The sequence below is a fragment of the Lepisosteus platostomus genome, chromosome 10 (assembly GCF_059453375.1).
Source record: "Lepisosteus platostomus isolate fLepPlt1 chromosome 10, fLepPlt1.hap1, whole genome shotgun sequence".
Classification (NCBI taxonomy): Eukaryota; Metazoa; Chordata; class Actinopteri; order Semionotiformes; family Lepisosteidae; genus Lepisosteus; species Lepisosteus platostomus.
The window spans coordinates 20,393,130-20,403,044 of NC_142620.1; the positions used below are offsets into that span (position 1 = coordinate 20,393,130).

The following is a 9,915-nucleotide window of genomic DNA, read 5'->3' on the forward strand; positions in this document are numbered from 1 at the left end:
AAAACAAGATGTTTGAATCTCATTCCTTTCTGCCTTAAGCATTAAAAGACTCCATCAGAGCTGAATTGCAAAAAAATAGAGGATTGCAGATCAGATGGAAAAATCCTAATGTCTGTCTTTCTCATTTATTATAACAACACTTTGGTCTGCATCTAATTTTATACTATACAACAAGCATAAATGCTTCGATTTCAATTAAAGTAAAACTTTGGTGAAGTGTTTAACATCAGTTTAAACTGTTGAAGTGGTCTTAGACAGGTGTTCTGCAGTACACAGTTGTGACATTGTGGCTCAGAAGGGTTTTGGTAGAGGGAAGAGTTCATCTGTGTCACTGTGTTAACTGGCTGCACAGAAATACACAGCACTGTCTTCTGCTTTTAATGAGGAAATTGCTAGTGTGGCGCTTTTACTCCCATCTCCCTTCAGTAAGTATCTGTTATCCTTATTTTCTTCATAAGATGGGTTTGTATAGGTAATGTAGCCAATGAGATTAAAAGATCCTAATTGTTGGTACCACAGTATGGTATTATAGTTTGAGATACTGTGGATGCAGTTGAGTTCAGCAGTTTCCCCAGGGCTCAGAAGCAGTGCAGGAGGAGTCTGCTGGACTTTACTACAGACTGTGGGATCTGCAGAAGACAGAAAATAATTCATTTTTTAAAAACAACATACCAAACATATAAAGAAACAAATGAAGACAATCCATCAATTCAGAATATGCTGTGACCCATATTAGTGCCTATTGGGGGTTCTTACCTGTGAGCCAGTGCAGTAAGACAGTGACTCCAATGAAAACTCTGAGCATATTGACTCCTCAGTGCTGGAGAGAGAAGAGCAGCACAGCAGCCCTGACCTGGACTGAGGGCTCTGAGTAGGAGGGGGGACAGGAAGTGACATCACAGCAGGCAAAACTGCCAATAAACAGTTAGATAAACTGCACTGGTGCACATACTGGTTTTATTTCCATAAATTTTGCTGGACTCCTCCATCTGCTGGGTACCATTATGGTCTCATAGAAAGTTATATTCTTATCTAAAATGATATTCTTCAAGAGTTCTGAAGCAAGCACTATACAGTATACAGGAAACTTGATACACAGAGCCATAAACTGTAAACACCCAGCTCCAGTTTTATATTCAGATTATAATACAGTATATCTAACTTGAAATATTTAGCAAAAGTCCCGCTAATAGATGGTCATTGTGCCATTGACAAGAATATTAGCAGACAAGACAAATTCACCATTCTAGAAACTTTCATTTACCATGGCACACCTCTTCCTGGACTTTCTGGACTTCTTTCACCAAGCTGCTCAGCTCTTCCTAGGCTGCACTCATGCAGGTAATGCTTGAGCTCTGCAGCTCAAGTCTCCCCTGGAGAGCCCATCCTTTCAGAGATGTCTGCCTTTGCTCATTGTGAATCAACCGAGCAAGAGGGGACAAGCCTATTCTCTGTCAACTTCTTCCTTCATTTCTTCTTGTGTTTTCTTGAGTTTTTTTCATTGCCTTCATGCCGATCTTGTCCAAATATAAAAAACTACGAAAAACACATTTGACTTTCTATAGAGCAGGTAGGTTTTTATTTTTAAAAATAGTGAAAAATCATTTCAAAATTAGTATTATAGGACTGGTCATTTTCTTTAAGATTTGACTAGACTGTCTTGCAGACTTAGATTACGGAACATTGTTCTATAAAAGAGAAGACTCAAACATGGGAATTTTATTTATTAATGTACGGTATATGATTGTCATTTTGCACTATATTCATCCAAGTACAGAATGTGTAATTGCTTTTAAAGTGGCTTAGTGTACCCAGCAAGTTATGTGCTTTCTCATAGTGAATTGCACATTCCCAAAATTCATGTGTTTAGAGAGTCTGAAGTCCTGTGTTAATGGTCTCCGGTCCTGCTACAGAAAGGCAGTTAGAGCGTCCTGCACTCACATTCAATTAAAAGACACCAGGATGAGACAGGGTGTCAGCCTCTTTGTCAAGTGATAAGGTGTCAGATACACAATGAGATCAAAAGCATCATTGTGACTGAACAGGTGTGATCTACTACATACAGTTTGATAAACTTTTATTCACTGTGCACTGAGGAAAACAAAGAAGGTTTACAGTACTGTATGTATACAGAACTGATTAATTTGCAAGAAAGGAGAAAAATGTCATGTTGTGGAAGTTTGTGTGTTTTCTTTCTATTTCAGTGAGAGTGAATTTCAAGAGAAAAAAAGGTTTGATCTACCAAAAGAGAGCTAGAGTTGCTACTGCAGTGAATTCACAGTCGTGCAGAGTTAGACCAACCAATATTTTGAAATGTCAAAATGTCGAAAATCCTCCCTCTACAATACCTTTACCCTTCTACTTATTGTTTTTTGCAGGCTTGTGCTGACTGTAATAAAACTAGAATGCTGAGTGAAGAGGCAAAATACTACCTGTCTCTCTCACAGTTTCAGTATGAAAGTTTGAATCTCACTCCATTCTGTCTGATAACATTGACAGACTCTATCAGAGCACAAAAGGAATTGGAATCAATATTTGTGTTAAAGTGCTTGACACAAAATGATGTGCAGAGTGAGGAATGAAGAGGCAAACAATGGATATGGAACTGAATTGTTCTGTCTGGAAAAACAGGTTTGAGGATCAGAAGAAGTAATCGCAAATCTTGTCATTTATCACTTATTATCACCACCCTTTGGTCTGCACCTAAGTTTATATTCTACTTTAAAAAATTGTGCTAATTTGTCATTCAAATAAAGGTGGAAATTTCATGAAATATGTATTTATTAACATCTGTATAAACTGTTGAAGTGGTATCAGGCAGGTGTTCTGTCGTACACAGTTGAGACATTGTGGCACAGAAGGGTTTTTGTAGAGGGAAGAGTTGATCTGTGTCAGTGTGTTGACTAGCTGCACAGTAAAACACAGCACTGCCTGCTGCTTTTATTGAGGAAATTGTTAGTGTGGCATGTTTGCTCCCATCTCCCTTCAGTAAGTATCTGTTATCCTTATTGTCTTCATAAAATGGGTTTGTGTAGGTAATGTAGCCAATGAGTTTAAACGATCCTGATTGCTGGTACCACAGTACAGTATCATAGCTTGAGATACTGTGGATGCAGTTGAGTTCAGCTGTTTCCTCAGGGTTCAGAAGCAGTGCAGGAGGAGTCTGCTGGACTTTATTACAGACTGTGAGATCTGCAGAAGACAGAGAAGAATTCATTTAAAAAAACAACAAACCAAATATATAAAGAAACAAATGAAGAAAATCCATCAATTCAGAACATGCTATAACCCATATTAGTACCTATTGTGGTTTCTTACCTGTGAGCCAGTGAAGTAAGACAGTGACCCCAATGAAAACTCTGAGCATCTTGACTCCTCAGTGCTGGAGAGAGAAGAGCAGCACAGCAGCCCTGACCTGGACTGAGGGCTCTGAGTGGGAGTGGGGACAGGACGTGACATCAGAATAATGCAGAATCAGGAAATATTGCTGAGAAAATGCACCTTAATGGACCACTTGTTTTTCATATACAGGTACTGTATGGATAAGCAAAGAAAACAAATTCACCATATGAAATTAGTTTATAAAACTAAACTAAATATTTGTGTGTTACAGTAAAATCGTCTTTTATTTATTTTATCTTCTTTATTTTATTTCTTATTCTTTTATGCATTTATGGGAAGTGGTGCATGTTACAGCAGTTGTGCACCAGCTTTCCTACAACACCTGAGAAAATTGTTAGATAAATCATATAAATTGTAGGTGGACCTCTCAATATAAAGAAAGACTCAGAACCCAAGCGTTGCATTACTCTTCAGGACTCAGCTGTTTCCTAACACAGAGGGTTTTTGCTGTTGGAAGGAGCCTCCTCTGCTGGTATTTGACTCAGAGCTGAGCCCTCCTGTGTCACTGTGCTCACTGGCTGCACACAGATACACTGCGCTGTCTTCAGGATTCACACTCTCCACTGTCAAAGACCACTTTTTAGCCTCAGAGCTGCTTACTTTGTATCCTGATTTGAAATCCTCTTCATAGGTTGCAGCACCAGCTGCATAACTTGCAATCATCTTTAGCCCTTCACTTTCCAGTTGCCTGTACCAGTACATCCAGGTATAGTCAGTGTCATTTTGGTAACAGTGCATCTCCACAGCTTTGTTGACAGAACTGACCACGACCCTGGGCCACTGAGAAATCAGAACACCATCACAGCTATCTGTCACAATACAATGTTTAAAAAACATAAATCAAAAACATACCAGTACAAAAAACAGCAAAAACATTATGTTAACATTCTCACTAGTACAGTAGATTAAAGAAATGTTCTGATTTCATATAATATAATATAATATAATAATATAAGCAGGTTTGTTCTTAATGCATTAAAATATTTTAGTACCTTACATAAAAAATGCACATGTGCATATCTATTGCTCTTGGAATAGAGTTAATTGACTTGAATGAGATCTGCTAGACAATAAGGTGAATGGTGAAGAATCACGTAATGCCTGTGCGTAGAAAGCAACAGCTTGAACAAAGTGACAGTGCAAGAGAACACCAATTCACCAACCGGGAGAGCACTCATTCTACATTATCCTAAATGATCTTAAAAATATATTTTAATTCTGTACAGTAATTAAGTAAATAATTATTTGATATTATTTCCTACAGTATAAAATCCACATCACAGTCAAGAAGAGCTGAATGCCTGGCATCTTCAGGAGCAAATGAATGCAGCAAGAAGGGAAATGATCTCTGTCTCTGACAACAGCAAGACAGAACCAATGATGAGTGAAAGACTGGGTGGACACAGGGGAGTGGCCAGTGAAATTCATACTGTTCAGAAACTCTAGGGTTATGAGCACACAACATGGAGATCATAACAGTTGTGTGGGTATTTGTGTGCATTTACAGTACATGATTTTACAATTTTCAAATTTGCTGTCTGTGTTAAAGCCGATTATTTGTATTTTAAGTTTGTAAATGATTACTGGCATCATATATTTGCAAATATGACTGTGATCAAGCTGCTTTCTTACTTATCTAAGAGTATTTAACTGGGTGTAAAGTATGAAACATAGCACTTAGGTGAATTTGTTTCTTAATGCTGGAACATTCAAGATTGCTAACTGACTTTATGCTGGATGTCCTTACAAATGCAGTGCAACCAATTTAAATTTTCCAAAAAGACATTCCATTCTATATGACAGACTAGGGTTCCAAAATAACAAAAAATCTTTCTCAATTTCTTTGCTAGTCATATGCATATACCGTACAGTATGTACTCGGTGCACTTCTCTAGGCAGGTGATCTGTGCTTTAACATGTGTTTAACATCTGCCTACTGAGATCTCACAATGTGTCTTTCAGAGGGTCAAAAAATGTGTGAATTCAGTTGTGCAAGTCAATAGCAGCAGAATACATGTTTTTTGTAGAGGAAATAGGTGATCTGCAATACTGTGTTGACTGACAGCACAGAAATACACAGCTCTGTGTGCACCTGTTATTGAGGAAATGTTTAAAGAGCAATTGTTTTTTGCATCTCCAGAAAGACTGAAATTCCCTTTATACACTTCTTCAAGATTTTCTTGTGCATCACTTAAATATCCAATAAGTTTTAAAGCTCCATCTCCTGTTTTCTGGTACCAGTACATGTAGTAATAGCTACTTTAAGGATTAATGCAGTGGAGGTCAGCTTTATGTCCAGGGCATCTGAGCATTTCAGTGATTGTCTGTTGAACAGTAACACTGGCAGAAGGACCTCGGCACAGAAAAAAAAATGACATTAAAAACAGGGGACAAAAAAAACACTTAAAAGAAATTCTTATTTTTTAAAATAATTCAGTGAATTAAATAGATCTCAGTAATGAGCATCTTTCCTTAAATGTGATTACCTGTGAACCAGTGCAGTAACACTGTGACCCCAATGAAAACTCTGAGCTTTTGACTCCTCAGTGCATGAGAAAGAAGAGCAGCACAGAAGCCCTGACCTGGACTGAGGGCTCTGATTGGGAGGGGAGACAGGAAATGACATCACCACACATTCATTTTCAGGAAGCGCTTATTTTGTGCAGCATTTCAAATACTTTGCAAATTTCTCCCTCTGCTGGCCATGTTCTCCGTTTAGCTTCCTGCCTACAGCAAATAAATAATGTGCAGCTTTGTAACATCTTCTCCAGAATGTAATAGAAAATTTGCAAAAGGTGTTTTTCAAACAATTTCTCCGATACCGTCTCCAGAGTCAAAACATCACTTGTTAATGTTCCTGCCAATCTTAAAACAGCAAGACTCTCCAGGAACCCTCTTCAGGTCTCAGCTGTCTGCAGGCTTCACACTCTCCTCTGTCAAAGACCACTTCTTAGCCTCAGAGCTGCTCACTTTGTATCCTGATTTGAAACCCGCTTCATAGTTTGCAGAACCAGCTGCATAACTTGCAATCATCTCTAGCCCTTCATCTTCCTATTGCCTGTACCAGTACATCCAGCTATAGTCAGAGTCATTCTGAAAACAGTGCATCTTCACAGCTTTGTTTGCTGAACTGACCACTACCCTGAGCCACTGAGAACTCAGAGTACCACCATAGCCATCTGTCAAAATAAGATTCTTATTTTTTTGCTAGCATTATTTTGGTTTGATAACTTCACATAACATAAGAAAACAAGAAAATGGGCAAAAAATATACCCCTTCCAAAATCAGGTTTACTACTAAACAGCATCAAGTCAAATCCCAGAGAACTGAAATAACACAATAATTTATGCACAGTAACCAGACTCCGTGTGTACCCTTCTTTAAACAAGGATAATGTGTTTTGTAGAGTAATAAATGAGATTCCTTACATTGTAAATCTCACATGAAAGCAAGGAGCCACAGAATGGGTGATATCTTGAGGGGCAACTGAACGCAGCAGAAGAGGAAATGAAATATCCCTCTGACACCAACATCAGACAATCAACAGTGAAAAAGCATGGGCATGGGTGTAGCTTGTAAAATGTGGTGGATTTTTACACAACAAACAACAATCTTCACAATTCCACCTCAACTATCACAATATATTAATTGGTTTTAACCAGATGATAGTGTTTTTACTTCATGGAGATCTGGACTGCTGTCTTGCAGTTCAAATTTTAAGTCATATGTTTTTCCCCATTCAACATAGAACAATCTCCTCTTAATACAGTATATCTAAATTCTACAATGTCATACAATATTACAGTCTTTTCAACACAATACTATGTAAGTGGACTACTCATTTATATTTTAAAATGCCACAACAGTTTCCATTTTGAGGGTCAAAAGAATTTGGTGTATGGCATCTCATACTGCTAGAGAGTAGAAGCATTCCAGGTTGGAAATAACATCTGATCTCAAGCCTTACATTGGTCCAAACTCCTGCCTCTGAGATACTTTTCCTTCCTGCTTTACTGTATGTGTTTTGTGGGGATTTCTTCACTCTAATAAATCTTGAATGAATGATATACTGTATGAGGTAAAATACTGCCTAAACCCCTCACAGATTTAGTACAAAAGCCTGAATCTCATTCCATTAGATCTGATAGTATTGAAAGACTTCATCAGAGCACAGAAGGAACTGGAATCAATATTTGCTTTGTGATAAATGTGTTAGAAACAACACAATGTGCAGAATAAGGAACAATGAAACAAACAACTGATGTGGAACTGAATTGCAAACAAATAAAGGATTTAATATCAGAAGGTGAAATCACAATGCCTGTCATATTTTATTTATTATCACAGCACCTTGGTCTGCTCCTAATTTTATACTATACAACAAGCATCAATGTTTATTTTAGATTCAATTTAAGTAAACATTTCGCGAAGTATTTAACATCTGTTTAAACTGTTGAAAGGGTCTCAGACAGGTGTTCTACTGTGCACAGTTGTGACATTGTGGCTCAGAAGGGTTTTTGTAGAGGGAAGAGTTGATCTGTGTCACTGTGTTAACTGGCTGCACAGTAATACACAGCCCTGTCTGCTGCTTTTATTGAGGAAATTGCTAGTGTGGCATTTTTACTCCCATCTCCCTTGAGTAAGTATTTGTTATCCTTATTGTCTTCATAAGTTGGGTTTGAGTAGCTAATGTAGCCAATGAGTTGAAGAGATCCCGATTGCTTGTACCAAAGTATAGTATCATAGTTTGAGATACTGTGGATGCAGTTGAGTTCAGCTGTTTCTTCAGGGTTCAGAAGCAGTGCAGGAGTCTGCTGGACTTTATTACAGAGTGTGGGATCTGCAGAAGACAGAAAATAATTCATTTTTAAAAAACAACATACCAAACATACAGTATAAAGAAACAAATGAAGAAAATCCATCAATTCAGAACATGCTGTGACCCATATTAGTGCCTATTGGGGGTTCTTACCTGTGAGCCAGTGCAGTAAGACAGTGACTCCAATGAAAACTCTGAGCATCTTGACTCCTCTATGCTGGAGAGAGAAGAGCAGCACAGCAGCCCTGACCTGGACTGAGGGCTCTGAGTGGGAGGTATGGCAGGAAGTGACATCACAGTACTGGAGAATCAGGAAATATTGCTGAGTAAATGCACCTTAATGGAACACTTGTTTCTCATATATACTGTAGTTTAGGAAAGAAAACCAATTCAGCACATGAAATTTGTTTACAAAACTAAACTAAATATCTGTGTGCTACAGCAAAATTGTCTATTTCTTTCATCCCCTGCTGAGCTGTTTCAACACTGCATTTACAGCAGCTATGTGCCAGTATTCAGGATAGCTACAGTATGTGCCAGCAGATAGGATTTTCACAAATAATGAACAAAAAACAAACTCTTTCTGTTGTTACTACAAGACAACATCAAGTTGAATGCAAAGAACTGTAGTAACACAATAATTTGTGTACTCTGTTTCAATCTCACATGACAGCAAGGAGCCACAGAATGGCTAGCATGTTGAGGGGCAACTGAACGAAGCAGAAGAGGTAATGAATATCCCTCTGACACCAACATCAGACAATCAACAGTGAAAAAGCATGGGCATGGGTGTAGCTTGTAAAACATGGTGGCTCAGAAATACACAACAAACAGCAATTTTCACAATCCCACCTCAAATATCACAATATATTAATTGGCTTTAACCAGATGATATTGTTTTTACTTCATGGAGATCTGGACTGCTGTCTTACAGTTACAAATTCTAAGTCATATATGTTTTTTTCCCCATTCAACATAGCACAATCTCCTCTTAATATGTCTAAATTCTACAATCTTTTACAATATTACAGTCTTTTCAACACAATACTATGTAAGTGGACTACTCATTTGTATTTTAAAATGGCACAACAGTTTCCATTTTGAGGGTCAAAAGAATTTGGTGTATGGCATCTCATACTGCTAGAGAGTAGAAGCATTCCAGGTTGGAAATACAGTAACATCTGATTTCAAGCCTTACATCGGTCTGATGAGAACTAGATGTGTTGTTGTAGTTAATTCACACAGTGGTAACCACCTGGGGCAAGCAATATTATACATCTCCAAACTCCTGCCTCTGAGACACTTTTCCTTCCTGCTTTGCTGTATGTGTTTTGTGAGCATGCGTTCACACTAATAAACCTTGAGTGCTGAGTGATGTATGACGTAAAATACTGCCTAACCCCCTCACAGGCTTAGTACAAAAGTCTGAATCTCATTCCATTAGGTCTGATAGCATTGAAAGACTCCATCAGAGCACAAAAGGAATTGGAATCAATATTTGCTTTGTGATAAATGTGCTGGACACAACACAATGTGCAGAACGAGGAAGAATGAGACAAACAACTTTTTTTAAAAAAATGAATCGCAAAAAATAGAGGATTGAATATCAAAAGGAGAAATCACAATGCCTGTTTTTTTCATTTATATTATTACAACCCTTTGGACTGTATCTACTTTTATACTATACTACAAG

The 9,915-nt window shown here is 37.9% G+C and overlaps 2 protein-coding genes across 4 annotated transcripts in view; both read right to left on the minus strand.

Moving 5' to 3' along the window:
- LOC148653551 (T-cell receptor beta-2 chain C region) overlaps positions 1-9,915 on the minus strand; it is a 219,471-nt gene that overhangs the window by 167,330 nt on the left and 42,226 nt on the right. For 2 of the 3 annotated variants that reach the window (XM_088648719.1, XM_088648718.1), the window contains exon 2: positions 7,959-8,243. In XM_088648719.1, the coding sequence (XP_088504845.1) occupies positions 7,959-8,243 (285 nt within the window). Of the gene's footprint in view, positions 1-7,958; positions 8,244-8,375; positions 8,440-9,915 lie in introns of those variants that run through there. The other variant, XM_088648717.1, reaches the window with a different exon arrangement.
- Positions 1,557-4,765, minus strand: LOC148653553 (uncharacterized). The gene is made up of 4 exons (XM_088648720.1): positions 4,665-4,765; positions 4,003-4,211; positions 3,319-3,429; positions 1,557-3,192 (listed from the first exon to the last, which is right to left on the minus strand). The coding sequence occupies exons 1-4, from the start codon at positions 4,708-4,710 to the stop codon at positions 3,142-3,144; spliced, it is 417 nt and encodes a 138-aa protein (XP_088504846.1). The 5' UTR covers positions 4,711-4,765; the 3' UTR covers positions 1,557-3,141.